Here is a 26107-nt window from a genome sequence, read left to right on the forward strand (position 1 = left end):
TCACAACTTTCCAGACACTCGCAGCATGCTGGCCACTAAGTGCCACGTAACTTGCATTGCATGTGTGTGTTGCATGGCTTGACTTCCTCTCCTGTTCGCAGACATCACTGGCACTGATGAGCTTAGCACTGCCAAATCCAGTGCCACTGCTTGGCCTGCTGATGGCATGAAGCCACTGCACCCTGATGCTAATGTGCTGCCTGCTGAGATTCAACTGAAATCTGCATCTCTTCCTCCTGGACTAGCGTTAACACCAGAGCTGTCGAGTGCCGATGCCTCCATCACTCCACTAGTTTCAAAAGTTAAGCGCTGCAACTCTAATTTAGCTCAGAGACAAGCTGCTGTGATTCAACCCTTCCAACGCTCCCTCTCTGAGCAAGAATACGGCCTCACCAGAGCTGCCAACATGACAGGTTTCCACAGTAAGACAATGTCAACAGAGACTGAAATCATATCTAAAAGTCTTAACAAGGAGATATCACAAAGAATTTGCGGTGTAGTAGGAGAGGAAGATGAGAATAGGGAAGATAATGAAGATATGCACAAAGAAAGGGATGATAAGAAAAAGGACGATTCTTCTTTTCTCAGTCGATTCATAAGAAGAAGCGGCAAGAAGAAAAAAGAAGTCCCACAAGATATGGACTCTGTATCAAGCAGCAGCACCTTTTCAAGTAAACAAGTCTCAGAATTAGCCACAGTTGTTCCAAAACGTATTGATCTGAAAGGAAGATATGCAAATGAACCTGTAACTGACTATGCTGTCAACGTACCTCCATCTCAGATGAAAGCTTTAATTGGTAAAGTTGGGGGCACACGGAGTACACCTGCTGCCAGACAGAGAGTGAAGCCCATTAATATTCCAGCTAGTCCAGAAGGCCAGCGTAAGATAGAAACTAATAGAGAAATAGAAGAGATGACGATTGGTCTGCCTTTACCTGCCTCACCATCAGGGATTGAAGCAGATACTACAGGAAGGAAGTCTCAGGAATCTTTACCAGTGAATCGCATGCAGGTGTCATATTCCACTTCTCCTCCGAAACCGACATGGCCAGAGCCTTCTACTGGATTCTACAGTAGTAAGCCTCCAGACTCGCCTTTCTATTCGATGAATAAGACCAGTTCAAGTTCAGAAGTTCTACCTCCTTGGCGAGATGTTTTGGAGCCGAGATTAATTGATCAGAGGTCCCATGACCAAGAGCACAGTATTACAGAGGTACAGCCTTTCAGGTCAAAACTAAAAATTGCCGGCCTGTCTTCCTATCAACAGCGAGTCATAGCCAACGAGCTGAGATGTGAGGACCGTGAGTACACCTCACTCATAGACAATCTAGGCAGTGAGGACGCGGAGGACAATAGGAAGTATGCAGTCAAGAAATCAAAGAGTTTCAGAAGGGAACTTGAAGGCCCAATTTTATCACACAATTTACCCATTTTCACTGGGGAGACTGAAACAGACACAGTAAGCAGAGCTTCACAAGGTGAAACATTATGGAAATGTGAAGAAGAAAAGACTGCCAGCAGCCAAAAGAGAATAGGCAATGTGACTGATAACAGTGTGCCGAGTCAGACACCACAGTCAGATCCAATTGTTGAAAACTATAATGCTTTCACTGTAAACAAAGAAGATACTAATGACAAAACTGATACTTCCATGGAATTCCAAGGAAGACATTTTACTAAAAATACCGTTATAACCACAAGAAGTGTCCTAAAAGATGCGTCAAATATTGTAGAAAATAGTCCTGTGGCCAGAATACGTAATTCCAGACACCCAGATCATATGATGAAGAAATCAGCTTCTTTGGACAGCATCGGTAGTTTCAGTGAATCAAAGAAATCTATGTCACCAGAACCCAATTTTTCGAGCAAGAAGTCCTCATCTAGTGAAAGCATCAGTAGTTACACACAGCAGGTAATCATCCCTGTGGGGTCAGAGGGGTTCAGTATTACTCAGACCAACAAAATTGATGAAGAAGGAAGCAGGACACTGCCCACTATCAGTGCCACTGAGAGCAGCACCGTACCTGCAATGTCATTTGACAAAGTAAGCCCTTTGGATGTGCCAAAATCAGTCCTGTTTTCAACATTGTCCAAACCATCACTGCCAGAACCATCCAAACCTCCTACAGACACTCCTTCCAAATCTTCTATAGACACTCCTTCCAAACCCCCGGAGCCTTCTTCCAGGACCTCCATTGGTGCCAACAAAATCCCCTTTGAAAAGGAACAATCTCAAATATCAGGTTCTCATCGTGTTCAAGGATTAAGGACTCCACGTCCTTTGGCGCCATCAGTAACAACTGAACAAGTACCAGAATTCCTCAAAGTTCAGCTAAACAAAGTTGACAGTAAACCTGCAACAAATGTGGTATTGTCAACAAGTGCTGTATTTGATAATACAGACCGAAGTCATAATCCACTAAAATCCTCAGATGATAAACAAATGAGGCTAAAGAGGAAAGAAAGTGTGGGAAAAGTCACTGACAAGACGAGCACTGAAACTCCTGAAGCAGCACTGAATGAGATTCTGATCACAGATACACCTGCGGCTCACACAGTTGGCAGGAAAATAAGCAGAGAAGATGTGTTAAATGCAGGGAATGTTATTTATGACAGTCAGACAACTTCAGAGACGTCTGTACAGAAAATGACAGAATCTTCCTGTGCTACACAAGATCAGTCGACTGGAGTAATTGATCATGAAGCTGTGACGTCAGTACCATCAAACTCCCAAAAACAGAGAAGCAAGTCCCTACCATCAACTAATCCAGCAAATGCCAATCGGAAGTATTCAGTTGTTTCTATATCGTCTAGTGCAGCATCTTCTTCACCACAAACTACATCTTCAAAGCCAGTTTTGAAGAAGCAAGCAACAAGTCTTGATTCAGCTGAAAACCAAAAGCCTTCAATAAAGAAACAATCAAGTCAGGATTTAGAAGATATTATAATTATTGAAAAAACAGCTGTACCAAGTGTGCAGCAACAGCAACAGCAGCAGCAGCAGCAACAACAACAACAACAACAACAACAGCAAGAGGTATCAATCACCCCAGATACATCTGCTTCAAGAAAGAAACCTTTCATAAAGGAACGTATAGTGAAAGAACGTTCTTGGAAAGAAGAGGAAATTCAGTCAATGGAAAAGATACAAGACATTGGATCTGTTGAGGTGGTTGTTCGGACAAGGAAAATAATTTCTACAAAAGACTTCGGGCTTAAGAGAGAAGAAGAAAGTAATTCTGTAGAGAAACGGACATCTGGAGGAGTGGACATAGTGAGCACACAAGAAGGAAAGAAATTTGGCCCATGGAGGGATGAGGAAGTACAGGCAGAGAGGCAAACGTCTGGAGAGTCCAACAATAACTGTGTTCAGGAAAATAACTCGGGCTCTTCTGATGTTGTTATACGAAAGAAATCCATGTCTCGAGCAGATATTGGAAGAGGTGGTAAAGACGAAGAACCAGAACTATTGAAAGTATTTGCTCGCCGTTCCTTAAAACTAAAGGATAGTGAGAGTGAAGCAATTGGACAGCAAGTTGCAGCTAAAATAAGAACCGAATCAACTTCAGAGCAACAGGGAACAAAATCTAGGGATAGTGACAAAGAGAATGAAGGTGGAGACTCACCACGGGAAGAGAGAAAGAAACAGATGATTAAGGAGCCTCTTGCTGAATCAAAAATTCACATAGAACCCAGTGATACACCTCCAGTGCTGAAGGCTTCAACAGCAGGAATCACTCCTCGAAATGGAAGCATTGTCACTGGGACAAATAAGTACCAGAGATCTCTGAGCAGTGGTGTCACCTTGAATAACGAACATGCGTCTCAAAACAATGACCCAAGCCACATATACCGCAAAGAAAACCCTGGATCGAGCCCTGACAAGCGACTGAGAAATAGGACAGTACCAGAGTCACCAAAGACGGATTCTGGTTTAGATAAGACACCACATAGAGCATGGGGAAACATATATAAGGAGAAAGAAATTGATATAACTAATACTGAAACAAAGGTATCTAAACTTGAAAAAATAAATTCTCAAAGTGAAATAAAATCTGTGTCCAACAACAATGATGACAACAGTGTTCCACGCTTCAAGAGGATTCAGCAGAGGAAGGAGGAATGGGAGCTTCGAGCCCAGCAGGCACTGAAGAAAACTTTGCCATAGACTTAGAGGTGAGTGTTCTTTACTAATGCTTCTATAAATCCGTTTTGAGAAAAAAGCAAATGTATATTGTATGTAACAACAACATAACAAGACTTTCGTGTAACACTTATTAATTAGGTAGGAATTTACAGGTGACTCTCTTTGCATCGCTGTTTTGCTTATAGCTCTTTTGCTGTAACAGATTTTTTTTCCGCATTTCTCTCCCCCCCCCCCCCTCCCTCAAGTGCCTTCATGGCGTATGTAGGGGATACCTCTACTTTAATTTATAGAAAAATATGTTATTAAGTGTCTAACAATTTGATTATACTTTGTTACTTGTATATCTCATTTTTATCAATACAATAATTTATAATTACTTAATTGTGTAATGGTTGCCTCTTTTCAGCACTGATTGGAAAAAGTCGCCTGTGTATTAAAAAGAAGAATTTTAAATTGTTGAACGTAATTAATAAAAATGGCAAATAAAACAATTCTCTATTAACTCAAAAATGTAATTTCAATGTGTACGTGTATATTATAACAGGCTGTATTGATATTTGAGTAACTGCTTTTATAATGCAAATATTCGATATTATACGAAAATGCATAATGCTTTTATGTTGTAAATATGATTTTAAAAAATCACAGCTTTTCGTATATAATTATTCACCACAAATTGCAAGTGTGTCTGCAGCTACTTTGCACTATCATATTATTCAGAAGAGGGTCACCTGTATATAACTCACAGCCAGAAATAAAACTGCTGACATATTTTATGAGGTTTAAATGTAACCACATTCAACTCGAGTTGACTTACTCAAAATGTGAATATATGTTTATTGAGGATTCACAGCAATAGGTGTTTTAATAGATTCCTAGGTTAAGTCTAGACCTACATATATTATAACAGACATGCCCAGACTTCCCGCACACAATGTAATGAGTTGTCTGTGTCGTAGTTTGACTTTTCGCCACAGGATTGCTAATCAACTATCTTCAACTATATTGGTTCATATGGTACATAACTATGAGTGGCAAACTTTTAAAGATGCATTTGAAATCACATTTAAACAATTTATGTAACAAATATAGTATGAAATATTATGTTATATTATAGTAATTATACGTAATGAGTAAATTGGCTTCGAAGTGTTCTATAACAAGTTAAGCTCCACCTTCAATATAATCTGTGGAGTGTGAAGGATACAGAATGATCCACTGAAGCTCCGTCACTGACGACTTTAAACCTCTCTTTGTGTGCAGCTCAAGTATTTGTTAATAAATAAAATGTATTATTTGTCATTTACCATAATTAACTGTATGTACTACATTGATGTTTTCATTGCTCAACACTGATTAATACGCATAACACAATATAGACTTGAATAAAACAGAATTCTGAACAATTAAATAAGAAATATTAAGTGTACGTACTCTCCCTGGTAGAACTCTTGACTCAACCCGTTGCAGAAGATGCGACGAGCAAGAAACGCTTCCTCACGTCTTGGGTTTCTGCCATCATGGAGAATTGCTCCTAATCAACAGACATAATACGGTTCGTTCTGTCATCGCAGCTTCAATCCGTCAGAATGCTTCCTATGAGGTTTATGAGGAGGTTGGTTGCGTCTCTTCTGATGGCTCTACTAGACGGGCTGATATCATCATAATTGATCGGCAGAAGGATAAGGGTGTCATTCTTGATCCCACAATCCGTTTTGAGATGCATGAGCAACAGCCACAAGAGGTGTGTCGTGAAAAACAAGTCATATATGAGCCTTGTTGTCAGCATCTTGGAGCACAATACCACATTACACATTGGACAGTTTTTGGGCTCATGTTCGGTGCCCGTGGCACAATCCCACGTGAAACTTTAAATCAATTTAAACAATATAAAATTTCTGATGCAACGATTGATGCCATAGGATCTCACGTGTTAAAATCATCCTTAGCTATAATTAGTAATCATTTGTACCCAACAAAATTTTTATTGTAAATGATTTCCTACGTTTTCTTATCTTAATGTTTTTTCTTTTTCTTTCCAAATGTCACAAAATTGTTTTGTTTACTTATTATTCTTTATGAATTGAATAGTAGGCCGATCTATCGAACCCTTATTTAGGGCGGCTTTTGTTTAAACAAATTTCATTTCTACCTAGTTACCCAAAACGTACCGTATTGGTTTACCCCTGTATGTAATTACTTAATAGATGGAATGTTCACATAATCTTTCACAGCGAGACATAGGCTCTATTCTCTAACAACTAATTAGCCATCATAATGTTAAAACAAAACTTCACAAAAATATTCATTAATGGAACCTTAAGAAATAAACGTTTAATAGCTTATTTTATTGTAAAGTGCAGAATTTTGATCATTTATATGGAGTAAAGTTTTCATATTTAAGTAATCGGATTAGTTTTATTGAGATGTTATGTTGTGTTATAATGTATATTTGCTAAATTGTCACACACCAATTGGTTATCGCATACCAAAGTAATTTAAAGGTAGGCGCTCACTTACTGAAATAGATTTGTTCAGCACGTTCAGATTTTAATTCTTTGCATTATTTTAAATGGAGCATCGCCCACTTGGCCATATTGCCTCTGTTGGCATGACCGGATTCCGTCCAGAGAATTCTAAACGGATTTCCTTATGGTCCAAGATCGAAATCAAGAATGTCATGGCAATGCTTCCAATCGCAGTAATATTGAAGGTATAATGAAATGGATGACACGAAGCTTATTAAGTCCAACAGTATGGAGAGCTTTACAGTTTATGAAATTAGAATTATAGCAAAGTAATATGCAGAAAGAACATATGAGATGAGATTGGGAAAATACTAAATTAACCAGGTATGCCCTTCATAATTTAAGTTACAGAGCAATTCATTTTATTTCCAGGTTCAGTTCAGAACACTACAATGAAATAATGCGATCTAGCGATAAATTACAGTACTATATTTTGATGATTCATTCGGAAATGTAGACAAGTGAGCGAAACTATAATAAAAATCCGAATGCTCCAAACAATTTTTTTCCGATAAGTGAGTGTCTACCTTAAGTGTACAGGTAACTAATAGTATTTGCTAAGGATGATGATTTTAAGGGGCTTTAAAGTGCTTAGCCATGTTTCCTTCGGAAGAGAAGTAAAATCTGAATTTCCATGTGACAGATTTTCGGCATGATTCAGGCAAATGCACATCATTATACATTATTTGGATTTAGAATTAGATGGAAGTAACAGACACGCATATACATCGATAAGACTTGCTTTCTGATCGGGAGTGTGTATAAAAATTACAATTAGGCCTACTATTTTAATTTACAAGTAGACTACACAACTAAAGTAGGCCTTCAAATACCTTGTACAAGTGAAAATACATTATTTACAAGTTTTAGTCTGAATGATTTTTATCTTAATGATCAAAGGCTTGAAACTGTTTGCATTATGCATGTAAAGTTATAATATCTTTAAGCATATGATTGTACGAGGTGTGTTCTTAAAGTAAGTTCCATTTTCAATTATAGCCGTTGCATCGTTGCAATTGTTATTTTGTGCATGTGTGTTTTCTTCTTCAGCCCTCAGGCAAGCTGTGCATGCAGTTTCAGAGCTTCAGTCCGTGTGTGTGGTTAGTTGTGATCAGTTGAAATGTTTAAAGTGATCGAGCACTCTGCCGACTGTGAGATGCGGTCTGTTATCCATTTCTTGAATGCGAGAAACATCAAACCAGCTGACATTCATCGTCAACTTTGTGAGGTGTATGGTGATGATGCCATTAGTGATGGAATGGTCAGGAGATGGATTAGGAAGTTCAACAAGGGCCGCGTCTCTGTGCATGACGAGCACCATACCAGTCGGCCATCTTTGATCAATGACGATTTGGTGCGTGCTGTCGATGAAAAAATTCATGAGAACAGGAGGTTCACAATTTCTTCGCTTTCCTTGAATTTTCCACAAATGTCGCGGAGTGTTCTCTACAAAATTGTGACAGATGCTCACCGAGGAACAGAAAACCAAACGAGCTTCCAGTGCATTGAGCTTTCTCACACATTACAGTGAGCAAGGCGATGAGTTTCTTGACCATATCGTGACAGGTGACGAGACTTGGGTGTCTCACATGACACCTGAATCGAAGCAGCAGTCCATGGAATGGAGGCACACTGCATCGCCAAGGAAAAAGAAATTCAAACAAACCATGTCAACACGCAAGATCATGTGCACTGTATTTTGGGACAGAAAAGGAGTCCTACTCATCAAATTCTTGCCTCGGGGTGAAACCATTAATAGAGAAACCTATTGTCAGACCTAGAAGAAGCTCCATTGTGCAATTCAGAACAAGAGACGTGGGATGCTGACCGACGGAGTTGTGTTGCTTCATGACAACGCTTGGCCACACACAGCTCGTGACACCCAAAATCTCATCTCGAAATTTGGCTGGGAACAAATTGACCATTCCCCCCTACAGCCTGGATTTGGCTCCGAGTGACTTTCATCTCTTCCTGCACCTCAAGAAGTTCCTCGGTGGTCGACGTTTTGATGATGACGATGAAGTGAAAACAGCAGTGTGGGAGTGGTTCACATCGCAGGCAGGCGAATTCTACAATGAGGGGATAGAAAGACTTGTGCCACAACTCGATAAATGTCTCAATAATGGTGGAGATTATGTTGAGAAGTAATTGAAGTGTAGGGAATACAATGCAACAAAATGGTTTGTAAATATCTTCCCGTTTACTTACTACACCCTTTTGGAACTTACTTTAAGAACACGCCTCGTATTCACTATACCAAATTTAGAACTGATGCGTACATATGTATATTATAATCTTTTGTACATCAGTTTGTATTGATAGTCCTGTAGTTACAGATGTGGCAGAAAATTAGATTAGGTACCGATGAATCCTACCTATTTACTATTTTAATCTAACTTTATGAAAGTAATATGGCAGTATAGTTTCTTATTCTATTGGAAGTAAAGAAACCATTTCTGATTATGTTCTTTGTTATGTAGGTTCTCAGACTTCAAGACGGAAACCAAACCTGCTGCTGCAGTGTTGGAGGTGGTAGCACTATATCACATGGACCAATGCCACATGGAGAAATTATCACACTGTTGTCATGTGTCACACAACATCAAAAAAAGCTATGAACTATTAGTTAAGCTAGTGAAAGTAACACTGCAGGACAGTTATTGGAGTAATCTCTTAGAATATATATAAGAAGGAAACAATGTTAGCGCAATTGATTTTGACAGTTAATTGTATAAAACTCAAAAGTCAATCTCTTGATCAAAATATGGATAATATAGGTATATCATCCTCCGATTGCTTTTGGCACTTATTGTGCTGACAATAAAGAAGATAGATACAATGTTGGTAACAAACATTGTCCTTCCTTTTCCCTCTCAGAATTTTCTGTACAGTATTTTATGAATCAAACAATATCATGTGATAACATTTTATCGTGAACAAAATTTATAGAATAAAAACATTTTAAAAGAGAATCACTTCGTGTGTTAATCTATTTAATTACTTAAGATGCATTTTTGGGCAGCATTTAACCAAATTTCACGTTGAAAGAAAGTGTAATTATTGCAGTTGAACTGTGTTTAAATGTATACCTTTTAACCGCAAATAGCTGACTTAACATGTTTATTGATGTTTTACTTTGGAAATGACTGTGTAGCATTGAGTCATATAGACAATGATGATGTTTTGAATAGACTTATTTATATTGTTGTGCAGAAGTATATATATATTTTTTTCACAAGGATGTTTGAATGTTGCATACAAGACAGGGTGGTTACAATTTATCTGTCAAGTTTTTAAAATTGTTTCATATGTAACCTATGTGAAAACAGATGGTGAATTCTCAATTGTAGAAAATTTTTAATGTATTAACATTATATCAAAATAAAATATTTTTCTCATGCTAGGCCCTTAGAATTTTATTACATTTTATTTTCATGTCCCCTCAAAAAAAAATTCTGTCCTAGAAAGAGAAGTTTTCAGGTAAAATTTACTGACAATTTCTTTCTCAGGTCGAAATTTAGATCTGCTAATCAAAATATGTATTACAATCTAATAAATTCTATCATCACCACCTGAAAAATCTAATTTTTCACACTGTCATCAGAGTGCAGTGATGTCAGTCGACCATATCTGATTGTACATAGACCTATGGCCAATCAATCATCGTTTCATACTATTTGATTTAATTTGCAATTATTTTGTACATCTTGATTACACTACTATTAACACTATATCACTTCGGAAACATTGAACACAAGAAAGTCAAATAATACGTTTTCCGATGCAATTATTTCTAAAATAGCGATCCAAAATGATTGTAATTTTGAGGGCAAGATATTTTACATTATTAAATTTGTCTTTACGTTTGTACATATACAGATGGAATACAGGTACTGTACCTACATTTGTAAAAGCATTCTTCCTGGATCTTTTCCGGATTTGTAGAGATATACAGCATGCGAGCACATCCCTCTTAAGGTACTTTAAAATACCTGCACTCTCTGTTCTTAGAAACAAATTTAATGTGAGCATAACACTTTAGTTTTGAAAGTTCAGCATCTTCATTCACTTTTTTTGTTTTTTCGTATTGATCTCTCTAGTCTTATAAACTGCCATTTTAGATAATTTTAAGAAGTATGATTTGAAATATGATTGTAATATTGGCATCCTTTTGTTGGTATAGAAATAAATCAGGATACAAATTTGGTATCTAAAATTCTTATCAATTAGGAATATTAATATCCAAATAGAACTATTCTGCAAATAGAACTATTACCAGTATTATAATTACCTAATCTTCTCTCTGTTACACAGCTTTACATTAAAGTTATGAACCTATGTTTGTTTATCATCAATGTAAAAATACAGTACATTAATAAATATTAAAAAAAATCGTTTCCAACTCTTACAGCCTCTTCAAAAACTCACTAATTGTTGTCACATTTTATATGTATGAAGTAAATTTGAAAGCTTGCACAGAAGATCTGTGATCTGTATTTTTGAAACAAGTTCCTGATTGTTACATAATGGAGAGAAAATTTGTGATGTCAAACCAGAGGTCAAGTTACAGTGAACACAATTATTACAAGTTTATAGAAACAGCAATAAAATTCGTTGCATGATCATGCCAGAAGAAAATTATTGCTGAAGTCTGGATTTAGAAATATTTCTCAGATAGTTTCAGTTAATGGTTAATGAGTGAATGCATATTCGAGTATGTAAATATATATATATATATATATATATATATATATATATATATTTTGTCTTACAGTGGAAGTAACTTAGCAATGCTCTCTGTATTACCCTCATAGTAACATATTGTAAACACGTAAATAATAATAATGAACTGTATAAAAGTAACAAGCATAATCATTTTTCCAGTTGATTTTTGGTGCTCAGTAATGCATATTATTAAGTGGTTGTTAGTTTGTACCATTAATTAATGTAATGTATTTTTTATGTCGAGACAGATTACGTTTTCTTTAGTAATCGGACTTGTATTTTTAAAATTGAATTGATACAATGCAGATATATGTCTATCATAGTTACTAAAAATGAACCAAATTCTGTATGTTTTAATACTGAAAACATGAAATAAAAATGTTTACAAACGTAATGAATTTTGATAATTGATTGTGAAAGGTTACATTAAATATTCCTCTAATTACTTTTTATTGTTATTCCTTCAGCACATTTAATATTTTATGGAGGGAGATATTTTTATGGATGAATTATTCCACTTCTGCCAGGTACATACACTTTGCCCTCATATAAGTAGCATCTTTTCTTTTTTTTAGATATTTGATTTGTATACAGAGTGTAAGGGGTACATGTGCAAATATTTTTAGAGATAATTTGGGATAATATACTGAACCACATTATGTAAAAAAAATTCTGAATCTTTAAAGTTATTTTTAGACATGAAAAATTACCGTGTTTTTAAGTTCGCTAATACTTCCAGGACAAAGAGACTTGTATCCCAGAGTCTTTGATGCATTCTACATCTTGATTACACAATGTTTAACACAATATCACTTCGGAATATAAAGCATATAATATACCGTACTTTATATTCCGAAATGAACATTCTTCTGTTTGGAATCCGACTATTTAGAAATATTTGTTGATAGAGCTCCCTTCCCACGTTTGCAGGTTCTTCTGCTGTCCTGCACATAAAACGAATGTCGGCTAATTCAGCATTAGTGAATCCTTCCATTATATTATTACCTACCGGTAAAATACTGGCGAATGAGCGTCTTGCAAAATTAACAACCCTTAACTTCACCTTCAGGTTGTGGGTCAGAAAGCAATTTTAGGCGGAAAGAAATTGCTCTTAAGTAGCGAGGTATATCATTCTCGTCTTGAATTGCTGGTATCTGGTTACAAGATTTTCCACTTGTTGATTGTGAAAGTATTTTCTGCTCAGTGGTTGTTTAATATTTTCATGTCCACCTAATAATTGTGTCACCAATACTTCCGTTTCATTCTGCTGTTGTTTTAAATATGTTCTATAAATCGCAATATATTTACATGGTGAGATATAACTAATCTTTGAAACTGAGAGTGGAATCCCTTCATAGCATTGTTCGTTCGTTGGCAGCCATTTAACACTAATTCATAAACATTCCACATTTCAGGTGGGAACTTAGGAAGAACAGCCCTCCTCCTTCCTCTTACTGGCCTACTATTGATGTATTTAGTACCGGTATCCACATATTGTACGAACTCCAAAATTACTTCTTCAAAATTATCATTGAGATTTACTACAAAATACTAAGAATTTTCGAAGTCTTTCATTTCCATAATAACAAAAACATTGCTTTCGTGAGTTACACTCATGTGCTACCTTGGAAACATTCTCGTCTAGAGTTTTTTTCTCGTGGTATTGCTTTCATACATTTGCTCCCTTTTTAAATAAACTTTTTTGTGTAATAGCCCATTTTGCAATTTGGACTTTTTTGTCTATTGGACATTTCTACTTTTGGACTTTTTGTTTATGGACTAAATATCATGGACGAATACCTATCTGGATTTTCCTGTTCGGACCTTTTCGTTTTGACCTTGTCGCTGGGAATGACTGAGACAGAATGTTTACACTGGTGGACAAGTGAATGAAAGACGTGCATAGTCTAAACTGACAGGCATTTCATATCATGATCATTCATAATTTATCAGACCATAAAATACATGACACATAATATATGAAAAACTATTAGCGCAGGAGTAAAGTACATAGAGTGTTGTTTTATGTGCATTTTTCTTAAATATCAAAATATTTGCACATACGTATCTTACACTTTGTATATTGCCACATATACTTACCGGTACATTTACAGATACATAATCTCTGTAACTGTATATACACAATACAGAAAGGAGAAAAATTTGGCTTATGAAGGGTGATGAAGCTTGCAGAAGTTGTGTGGAAGATCATTTGGAACAGACGTCAACTTATAATTTTCAATTTTAATTATGGTTGTTGGAGAAGATCCAATGGTGGAAAATGCCGAGATCAGGGAGTTTAAGTACAAGTTAGTATAGATTTCGACTGTAGGTATTAATACAATTTAGCATTAGCTTCCACTAATACATGTTTGAGACCTGAATCTTAGTGTGACGAATTAAAACAATTTTTTTTTCTTCGGTGAAAGACTGTAATGGACCAAATGTGTAAATGTGATGGCCACTTTTGTTTCTTTATTGACACATTTGGGAATATTTTTAAAATATATAGCTAATTTGCGTTTAATTTCAAGTGGATAACTGAATCGACTTTTGCAAAAACGACATGTTACAAATTTAATGTTTTTGAATATTCAAGAAAAACATAATAGCAGGTAGGAAACTTAAAATTGGTACTTGATATTCTTGTTACATGAAGTTAGCTACAAATGTGACTGATATATGTTATAATTTACTCGTATTATTATTTCATTGGCCACCCATTAAGTTACAGTTTCCATGAAAAAACCGACTTTGACAAAAATGTAACATGTCATTTTCGCAAAAGTCGATTCAATTATAGTGTAAAATTACCTTAGCACCACTAGTTTAATTAAATTTCATATGCTCACGGAATATGTTCGTAGTTAAGTATTCGGTCACACACAGATACCAATGCCAGTAGGCAATTTTAAAAAATCAGTTTTATTATTGGACAACTAGCCAAAACTGAAGTCTACATTTAATACGAGAGTGAGACTCAGAAATGGAGTACCTAACTCTTAAAAGTGTTAAGTCTTTTTGTTTCAAATGATCTTCTTATCAAGAGTGAATACTGCTGCACTAATACCTGGCTGATGAAGTAAATGAGATATCAAGCAATATTAATTTTACGAAATAGGCGGGTGAATTTTAAGTCTTCAATTGCTAATACTGTAATAGTGAGCAACATAATCTCATTCGTCTTATTAAGTGTGCTTCATATTACCGAATCTTTCAGATCTTTTCCTTAAGGACAATAGCATTTTGTATGTGTTTCTTATTCATGTTGTAACTGAAACAATATATCTCATATTTAAATTAACAAATCAAAAGTTGGAAGTAGAAAATGTTTATGAACAGTTGTGATGTAAATGTTCATATTATATGTACCTAATTGTCTTTTGCCCCAACTACAGAACGTGAAATGTATGTTACTGCAGAGATGTATGGAATAAATGCAGTTCAAGTTTCTGTGATTCCACTATGTAACAAATTAAATCTTAATTCCATGTGCTTCTCGGTTTTTGTACAGAAGTCTATGGTAGGCCTACTAAACAATAGACGGTTATAAAGAAAATATATTTTGCATTTCATATGACCTCACAGACTATGAGCATTTCTTTATTTTTTTTCTTAAATGTTTGTAGATTCCATTTTTATATCATTAATTGATCTTGAGGAAGAAAATCAATGAAGTATGAGATATGTGCCACGGAAACGAAGACATATTATGGGATCTTCTAGTAGAGCCTCATGTAGTCTTACAATTAGTTATAAATTTCTCTATGGTACACTTACAACAATTCAAATAGCAAAAGAATTTTTTCAAATTGCTTTCTATAGAATGCTGGGGCCACTATTACCAACAGATACTCTATATTTTCGTTTTTCTAACTGTTTGCAGTGCTCCAATATGCTGCTCTAACAAATGAATTACGGACAGAAGAAAATGTGTGGCCTAAATCTAAATCCCTGTTTAAGAATGCTTAAAACTCCGCCTACAGGTCTTCATATGATTTAGTGAGTGGTGCATGTCAAAGGATGAGCAATACCTTGTGAATATGTTGAAACTGGGCGACAAATATACATAATTATATTACACATCTACTTAGTACAGGTACTAAAAAATAATGTTTCATACATTTTAATAATAAAACTGATCTGTAGCAGAATTTGTGCCTCTGTTGACTGAGATTGAGAGAGATTCTGAGAGCGAGTGTGTATATATGAACTTTGTATATATTACTGAGTGTTGTTTACACATATCGTGTATGAATGCTGAAATAATTGACTTTAAACTGAATGTTCAAATATTGTATTCCACCAATTATGAATTGTATTCTAGTAATAAATGTCATATGATATGGCATTTTACAAGAGTTGTTCCTGAAGGTAATGCCAAACATTTGTACCAGTAAGAAATATAGTTTCATAATTCTAGGATTTGTACATTTTTGCTAAACTGGAGAATTGGCACGGTAGCTTTGAACTGTGCCATTACGACCAAATTTAACTAAATACACAATGTTGCCAGCATAAGAACATGACTTTGGTCTGTGGTGTCGTTAGAAGGAGAAATTTGTTTCTTTTTCTCTCTACCTCCTTCATTCTAAACATTACTGAGAGATAGCACCACTGTTACTCTCATTTATTTCAATGATTTTTCCTTGGACCATCAATTTGTTTGAACAACATTTCTACATAGAAGATTAAGACAGATCTTACAAGTGATCTCCAATTACTAACAGTATGGTCATCAAAATTGTGTGTCCATTTTAGCTCGAATTAAAATCTCTCTCGCATTTTCTTTTGTTTCATCACGGCCGAATGGATTTATCTCTTCGGTATCGATGTTTCTAGTCGGTCATGGCCTTTATGACAGTTTTTGTTTCGTAATATTGATAAACAATATTGTAATTAAAGCGGTAAATAATTTCATGGCCCTAAAAGTTTTTTTTCGTAAAAGGCTAGGTATTTTCTCTAGGCCACAAATAAAACTATGATGCGGTCATAATTACTTACTTAATGCTTTGGCAAACATTAACTGGAGATTAACTTTCCTTTATTTAAATGATATTCCGTGAAACACACTTATTTTCCCTTTATTTCGTTGTCATAACCTACTTTAACATATTACTACATATGTATTTTCTTTTAGTGCATTCAAAATATCGTCGTTGTACTGCATAAACCTTGCACTTGACTAATGGAGTGATTTATTTAAGAATATAGTCGCAAATTTTACTACCACCATTTCGATTATCTTTTGTTTGACACGGCTCGGTATGGCCCGGTGACTAGTGGCCAGCAAGTAATGTCGATTATCGACATTGCTCTACCGTGTGTATATCCAGTTAGTTGTTCCTACATTTTAAAAAAATAGTTACACTTTATAAGTAGGCCTATACTCTGATACCATATAGAAACGAATAGAGACTTGTCAATTCAAAATCTGACTGGTTTACAGTTCTCTATGTGTAAAAAATCTCTGCTGACACCAATATTGAGAAGAGCCAATGACTCAGTAGTCAAGTTCTAGTTATCAGGAAGAATTAAAGCAACATTTGCAACTGCAATATATATTTTAATTAATCTTCAAAGAAAAACTTCACTAGTGTATTTGCATACTGTTATACAGCAATATTTTTATGAAGTGCCTAAAAACAAAATATAAATAACATTGTAAATTAATATATTTAATAAATTGAAAATAAATTACATCAAACTTAAAATTTATATGCTGCGTGAAAACATTTTTGCTTTCCTGCTAGTTATGATGTGCTAAGATACTCACATATCTGTACATGCACATAGGATCCAATTGTAAACTACTGCAGTCATGCATTTTTCTCAAGTTCAGACATTATCTCAATGATGACCTATCATGTACTACATAATTATTTGATAAATTATTACTCATAATGGCCCGTAAATGAAAAGTATGGCATTGCTTTACATAAATGTGGGTCTGACAATAATTTACAATGGTGGCTCAAGTTCTGACTAACAAATAGATTAAGTATAGTCTGCATAAATACAGAATCATGTATTGAAATAATAATAAAAAGAAACCGCCAAATTCGAGTAAAAAAATCAGTTTTTCATAGCAGTTATGTACAAGTATAAGCCAATCCACATATTAATTCATTCATAGTTTTCTGCCCAAGTGCAGGTCTTTCACCGCAAACCCAACATTCTCCTATCTTCCTATTTTCCGCCTTTCTCTTAGTCTTCACATAAGGTCCATATATCTTAATGTTTTCTATCATCTGATATCTTCTTATGCCTCGAATTTTTCTCATATTTACCGTTCCTTCCAGTGCATCCTTCAGTTGGCAGTTTTTTCTTAGCCAGTGATGCAGTCAGTTTCTTTTTCTCTTCCTGATCAGTTTTAAAATTATTCTTTCTTCACCCCTCTTTCTAGCAAAGCTTCATTTTTTATTCTGTCTTCATTTCACACATTCCATCCTTCTCCATATCTACATTTCAACTGCTTCCAATAGTTTCTCTTCACTTCGTTGTAATGTCCATGTTTCTGCCCCATACAATGCCACACTCATCACAAAGCATTTCACTAATGTCTTCCTTAGTTCCTTTTCCAGAGATCCGCAGAAGATGTTGCTTTTTTCTATTAAGAGCTTCCTTTTGACTTTCTGGCAGCAGCTCATGTTACTATTTATAGTACATCCAAAGTATTTGAAGCTGTCCACTTGTTCCACTACCTCATTTGAATTCGCAAGTTCACCTTCTTTATTTTTCTTCCGACAACCATGGTCTCCATCTTGTTTGCATTTATTTTCATCCGATACTGCTCACAGCTGTCATTTAGTTCCAGTAGCATATCACTTAGAGTCGACGGCAATTCAGAAGGCGGTAGTCTGCTAGCGTTTGCATCGAGAGAGACAGATAGAGAGAGCAAGGCAGCGTACAACATCACCACATCGTACTTCACGCACGTGCAATACAAATAGCGCAGAAGAGAATTTAAATTATCAAAAGATAATAATGACCTTAGCCGTTAATTACTGTAAGCATGACACTAAACAAACCCTCTTTTCTTCACTAACAATATTCTTTGCACGGTTCTCAATTCCACAACACATGCTTCTGCAGTCGTTTCTTGTGCATTGGCAATGTTGCAGCCAGCATCAAGATGGTCAGCAGCGTTCTGCTTATCAACGTTTTTAAAATAATTATACACCTTAAACACTATTTTCCGTGCCTGCCTGTGCAGTACTTGTCTTTTTACAGTCTCTTCTTTAATTTATTTATCACACACACACACACACACGCACACACACACACACACAGTAAATGTTAGTAGTTCTTATTCAATGTATTGAAACATTCACATATGAATAAACGAACTCGAGAAGTACTTGTTACTGACAGATTCCGATTCGTTCTACTGTACAAGCTTGTGACGTCACATACCAGAAATGCTACGGCGCATATAGCAGCCGACCGCCTTCCGAAATGCCATCTAGTCTAGTATCATATCCTTTTCTGTTAACAACGTCATAACATCAACAAATCTTATACAATTTATTTTTCTTCCTCCTACTATCACTCCTCCCATATTCTGAAAATAATATTTCATCAAATCCTCCAAATAGATGTTGAACAGGTTAGGTAATAAATTTAATGGCATCCTTATTGTACTCCTCTACCTATTCGACTTCCCTCTGATATTTCTTTTTCTATCCTGACTTTGACTCGTTGTTTCATAATGATATTACTGAATAGCCTTCTCTTTCCAATCCACATCAATTTTCTTCCTCAAAAGTTTATTCCAATCCACTCTGTCAAAAGCCTTTTTCAGGTCCATAAATACCACATACACTTTTTTATTTTTTGTAGGTATTTTTCGTCGATTATTATTTGTAGAAGTCTAATTGCATTTCTCGTATCTTTTTCGTTTCTGAAGCCAAATTGCTCTTCTTCCAACTATCCTTACATCTTAGAATATAAACATCGGATCGATTCAGTATTTGCAGGAGAATATTCACTGAGTGTGGTATTAGGTTGAAATAGTCCACATAATATGAGGTTCTTAAAGTTGACCACATACTGGATCAATAGTAGATACTTTGAATATACTTAAAACATGACCTAAGGAGTTAAAATTTGTATAATGTAAAATGTGGTATTAATAATGGTATCATTACATATTAAATAACATAGAGAACTCAAAGTGCTAGTCCTTCTTTTATTACGACAGGCAGTGAAATGAAAATGGATTTTTTGGGGAATGGGAAGAGAAATTAAGGAATGAAAGTTATTGAAATGCTTAAGGATTTCATATATTTATAGGGACTTAGTGAAGGAGGTAAGTGACTAGAAAATAATATTTTTATATTGCTGAATACAAGATGATAGAGAATTACAGTATATATACACAGTGTGTTTCAGAAGTGATAATAAATATATAAAGTTGAAACATACACTTGCCTACTTCGACATGAGTCTGTAAACGAACTGTGCTGTGTGCAAGATATTGAACATTTTATGTTAATATCCATCACTGACTATGGATGTACGGTACTAGTGTAAAAACATATTTATATAACATATGAAGAGTCCTCTGCAAGAATGATGGATGTCACTTTCTTGTCGAAAATGAACCAAGATTGTCAATGCATAGCTTAAGACATATAGAATGTACATAGAGAGTTATATGGCATTAACACTGATAGTCATTGTCCAGTAACGATCGGAAAATCACAGTTAAGCTTTGAGCGCTAAGCATTTCAAACTTTCAATTGCTTAAGACATATAGAATGTACATAGAGAGTTATATGGCATTAACACTGATAGTCATTGTCCAGTAACGATCGGAAAATCACAGTTAAGCTTTGAGCGCTAAGCATTTCAAACTTTCAATTGCTTCTTCTGCAAAATGTATTCTAAATGACATCCATAATTCTTGCAGTGGACTCTTTATATATATGTTACTGTATAACAAAAACAAAACGTACACATTGCAAAATATGATTTTATTTAAAGTAAGATATTTAAAAAAACTTAAAATTGTTTAACGAGACGTTAAAAATGTTAGAATTTTTAAAAAAGATTATGTACCCTAGACTGATGGCCCATTAAACAATTTTAAGCTTTTTAAACAAAGTGTTAACGTGAACCAGAATCAATAAGATATTTCAGTTTTACTGAACAAGTTCAAAATGTTCTCCTGACCTCTGTCAGCAATTTTTTACTCTTCTCCTCTACTCGATGTGCCTACTACACAGTCTCAGATCATTCTAAAAGGACGAAAAAAAGATCGAGCATAAACAAACAAATCAGTGACGGACTTTAATATAACATGTACCCTACAGTAACTCACAAACAGTTCATTTTCGAACCCATGTTGATTCAGAATTTTTGTTGTATATGTTTCATCTTTACATTTTTACAATCACTTTTTATATATATATATATATATATATATATATATATATTTTTGGGTTATTTTATGACGCTGTATCAACATCTAGGTTATTTAGCGTCTGAATGAAATTAAGGTGATAATGCCGGTGAAATGAGTCCGGGGTCCAGCACCGAAAGTTACCCAGCATTTGCTCGTATTGGGTTGAGGGAAAACCCCGGAAAAAACCTCAACCAGGTAACTTGCCCCGACCGGGATTCGAACCCGGGCCACCTGGTTTCGCGGCCAGACGCGCTAACCGTTACTCCACAGGTATATATATATATATATATATATATATATATATATATAGTAATAGTAAACAGTTACACTGTGAAATAATCATGACTCATCAAGATTCATGAGTTTAATTTACATTAGCTACTTAATGAGCATACTGCGTAAGAATATGTCATTAAAATACTTATTTCATCAATGAGTGTTTAACACAAAAAGAAAAAAATGTAGGACATTACTTTCAGGGCAGTCCTTGTTATTTGTACATTTGTGATCTTTATATATATATATATATATATATATATATATATATATATATATATAAATAGATTGATTTTTTTCGTAATATTTTACGTAAGTAACTCTAGAAAGTATGTAATTTTAAACACATTTATTTGTAATGGAGAAAGAAATATTTCATATTTTTATTGTCTCCGCTCAAGTGCCTCTATACTTTCTTTTCTTTTGAGTTACTACATAGTTAAAGTGATAATTGTTTTTCTATACGTATACATTTCTCCTCTTGTAGAATAGTGTTAATTGTCCTATAGTTCAAGTTGTGTGATAGCAATGTCTTGATAACATGTACATAATGACCACTATGCAGAAGGTATCTGGTGATATACTGTTCTCACATGAAAAGAAAGAATGTGATTCAGTGGATAATTATATATGTAATTGCATCTCCTCACTTGATTAATGAGTTCGCAGATTAATTATTGCAGCGTGATTGGGGTTTCATTCACAGAAGGCTGTGTGCGCTTGTGTCTTAAAAATAAAAACAAGAAAAAAAGAAAGAAAGAGAAGTGTATATATTCAGCTTGTTGCTTTTGAATAATTTTAATAAGTATTTTTGTGGTATTATAGTTACATGAAAAACCTGCAGTTTAGTATATAATCTGACTTGAGTTAGCTAGGTACAATTTTTTAATGTAATTATACCCAATAAAATTGTAGATTACCTACTTTACTAAAGTATCTGTTGTCACTTCATTTTGTCACAACTTCTAAAGGGGTTAATAAATGAAACAGTTTTCTGTAGCATTGAATTTAGTATATTATTGTATGATATTTTGGGATAATAGCGTTGTCTTCATGTAAAGATATATCCAAAATATCTGTCTTAAGTGGAGAAACTTTCTAATGCATTTAATACCAATGCCACTGGTGATGACAAGGGCCCATACTTCAATGACATTTGTTGTCTTTTCATTTGATATTTTACAGACAACATTAACTTAGTTATAAAGCCTGGTCAGAGTATCTTGAAAGCAGAGATATACAACTTCATTTTTGTTTTGTTACCGATAAGCTGCTATAATTTAATGTGTAACACTTTTATTAAGCCGCCAATGCAGATAAGCATTGGCGGCTTAATAAAAGTGTTACACAGAGATATACAAGATGAACCGTAGGTAATGTTATTAATTTCAAGAGGTTACTCCTTGAGTTATTTAAAACAAAAAAGTTTAATACAATTTTGCTCCATTGTGCTACCTTTCCGAGTAAAATATTATTTTATATGAAATATTACGTGGCATATTTTGGGAAAGTTATTGAATTAATTTCCAATATGCTCAGTCAATTTGAGAGAGGAGTATATTATGATAATACATGACTGAACGAATTTTAGTTTTGTCCTTCAAATGTGCAGAAATTTGATCAAAACGAATGTAAGTTTTCGTTCTGCAAAGGAATTTTAAACCCTGGTGTGCTGTGACAACACTGTAAAGCTGCCTGGAGAGATGTAGTTCGCATATACAAGGAATGGGTGAGACAACGAGAAATAAAAACAACACAATTTCTCGGGAAATTTGATTTTTTGTACGTAAATTTACCAATTACTACCTTAAAAATTGAAGTGGCAGGGAACTATTTCTAACTGGGTGAAGAAAATGCTGAAGAGATTGTTTAAGTCATTAATTACACATAATGTAAAATAAGTTTTTCTTATTGTGTTCACCGAATATTTAATTAAAATTGAATCGAAGAGTTTAAAAATAAAATTTTTTGTACTCCAGCATTATAAACAACCTTTATCGTTAGTGAAAATTGTACCTACACAATATGCCACATTACCGTACTAGTGCCTTAAAAATATTACTATGACAATTAAAATGTCATGACTTCTATTAAGAAGACATAACTTGTACCGGTATCATAAAGTTAACATTATGAAGCAATATGCCAGTGCTATAATATTTAATATACCAAATTAGTCATAGCAACCTTTTTCTTCATAGATCATGATATCAAACTACACATCATTACAAATCTGATATCATTTCTTTATTAATATTGTTTTAGAATGCTGTCGTACAAGAGACTAGCTTATGAAACTCATTTATAATGTTATACAATTATCACATTCGTAAAAGTATGAATCACACTATGTTTGTTTCACAACATTTGCCCATTCACAATGAAAATTAAACGCAAGCGCAACATAAACGCAAGCGCAACATAAACGCAAGCGCAACATAAACGCAAGACTTTGGACCCATGTTATTTAATGAAAGCATTCACAATGAAATACGCAAGCGCAAACACTAACATGAATGCAAGAAAAGTTTGCAAACTCCAAACTTTCGTGCTTGCGTTTGCGTATTTTGAAACATAACACAATCGCAGAGTGCTCTTCTTACTAATACCATCTGTTGGCTATTCTTGAATAAGCAATAATAGACAGCTGATAAGGGGTGATCCTCCAGCTTGGGGATTGGGCGAAGGGCTAACAACCCATCACCATAAAAAACAGCTTGTTACTAAACCTTACAATAAGCCTCGGAATGGAACTGATTTTCTGGCACGACCACAGCAAAGGAATAAGGTTATGAGATTTGGAACTTGGAACGTAACTAGTCTTTATAGAACAGGAGGGGTAACATTAGTAACAAAAGAACTAGCCAGATGAGATATAGAATAGACTTCGTGGGATTACAAGAGGTTAGTTTAGATGGAAATGGCATATCATAAATAGGAGATTACTTGTATTATGGGGAAGGAAACAGTAATCACCAATTAGGAACAGGATTCTTTGTTCATAAAAGAATAAAATCAGCAGTAAAAAAAGGTCGAATTTATCAGTGACAGGTTATCGTATTTAGTACTTAAGGGTAGATGGTGTGATATAGTTATAAATGCTCATGCACCTACAGAAGAGAAAAACCACCATATAAAGGATAGCTTCTATAAGGAATTGGAACACACTTTTGATCATTTATCTAGATATCACATGAAAATTTTATTGGGGGATTTCAATGCTAAAGTAGGACGGGAGGATATTTTTAAACCGATTGTTGGAAAAGAGAGCTTACACGTAACTAGTAATGACAATGGAGTTAGGTTAGTCAACTTTGGGACATCAAAAAATTTAATTGTCAAAAGTACAACATTTCCCCATAAGGATATACATAAATATACTTGGACTTCTCCAGATGGATTGACACGAAACCAAATAGATCACATCTTGATAGATAAACAAAGACATACTAGTATAGCAGACATTCGAACTTTCAGGGGGACAGACTGTAATTCTGACAATTATTTGGTAATTGGAGAATTAAGAGAGACTATCAGTTGCCAAATGAGTAGAGCAACAAGTTAATATTAGTAGATTCAATATTTTGAAATTAAACTATTTTGTGCAACTAGTAAACGTTCATAGGCCAAATAGAAATGATCGGGATGAAATTCAAATACAAACTCCTGAGCCATTTATACCCGAACCCACACTTTCTGAAGTCGAATTTGCAATAGAAAATCTGAAAAAGTACAAGTCTCCAGGTATCGATCAAATTCCAGCAGAATTAATACAAGAGGGTGGAAGCTTGTACTTGCTATTTGGGAAAAGGAAATTTTACCAGAACAATGGAAGGAGTCCATAATTGTACCTATTTTTAAGAAGGGGGACAAGACTAACTGTAGTAACTTTCGAGGAATATCACTTTTGTTGACGTTGTACAAAATTTTGTCCAGTATTCTTTTGAGAAGATTAACTCTGTATGTAGATGAAATTGTTGGGGATCATCAGTGTGATTTTAGGCATAATAGATCGACTGTTGATCACATTTTTTGTATTCGACAGATATTGGAGAAAAAATGGGAGTATAAGGGTACAGTACATCAGTTATTCATAGATTTCAAAAAGGCATATGACTCAGTTAAGAGAGAAGTTTTATATAACATTCTTATTGAATTTGGTATTCCCAAGAAACTAGTTCGATTAATTAAAATGTGTCTCAATGAAACTTACAGCAGAGACTGTATAGACCAGCTTCTGTCTGATGCTTTTCCAATTCACTGCAGACTAAAGCAAGGAGATGCACTATCACCTTTACTTTTTAACTTCACTCAAGAATATGCCATTAGGAAAGTTCAGGATAACACAGAGGGTTTGGAATTGAATGGGTTACATCAGCTTCTTGTTTATGCGGTGACGTGAATATGTTAGGAAAAAATCCATAAACGATTAGGGAAAACACGGAAATTTTACTTGAAGCAAGTAAAGCGATAGGTTTGGAAGTAAACCCCGAAAAGATGAAGTATATGATTATGTCTCGTGACCAGAATATTCTACGAAATGGAAATATAAAAATTAGAGATTTATTTTTCGAAGAGTGGAAAAATTCAAATATCTTGGAGCAACAATAACAAATATAAATGATACTCAGGAGAAAATTAAACGCAGAATAAATATGGGAAATGCGTGTTATTATTCGGTTGAGAAGCTTTTGTCATCTAGTCTGCTGTCAAAAAATCTGAAAGTTAGAATTTATAAAACAGTTATATTACCGGTTGTTCTGTATGGTTGTGAAACTTGGGACTCTCACTTTGAGAGAGGAACAGAGATTAAGGGTGTTTGAGAATAAGGTTCTTAGGAAAATTTTTGAGGCTAAAAGGGATGAAGTTACAGGAGAATGGAGAAAGTTACACAACGCAGAACTACACTCATTGTATTCTTCACTTGACATAATTAGAAACATTAAATCTAGACGTTTGAGATGGGCAGCCATGTAGCACATATGGGCGAATCCAGAAATGCATATAGAATGTTAGCTGGGA

At 34.7% G+C, this 26107-nt stretch overlaps 1 protein-coding gene across 13 annotated transcripts in view; it reads left to right on the forward strand.

Moving 5' to 3' along the window:
* The window catches only part of LOC138709217 (uro-adherence factor A-like), a 1183483-nt gene extending 1161462 nt beyond the window's left edge, over nt 1-22021 (forward strand). For 12 of the 13 annotated variants that reach the window (XM_069839807.1, XM_069839808.1, XM_069839809.1 and 9 more), the window contains 2 exons: nt 102-4176; nt 9156-22021. In XM_069839807.1, coding sequence (XP_069695908.1) covers nt 102-4168 — 4067 coding nt within the window. In that variant the 3' untranslated portion in view covers nt 4169-4176; nt 9156-22021. The remainder of the gene's footprint in view (nt 1-101; nt 4177-9155) is intronic. The other variant, XM_069839810.1, reaches the window with a different exon arrangement.
* The last annotated feature ends 4086 nt before the right edge of the window (nt 22022-26107 follow it).

Source organism: Periplaneta americana, chromosome 11, assembly GCF_040183065.1.
Source record: "Periplaneta americana isolate PAMFEO1 chromosome 11, P.americana_PAMFEO1_priV1, whole genome shotgun sequence".
In the NCBI taxonomy this organism is placed as follows: Eukaryota; Metazoa; Arthropoda; class Insecta; order Blattodea; family Blattidae; genus Periplaneta; species Periplaneta americana.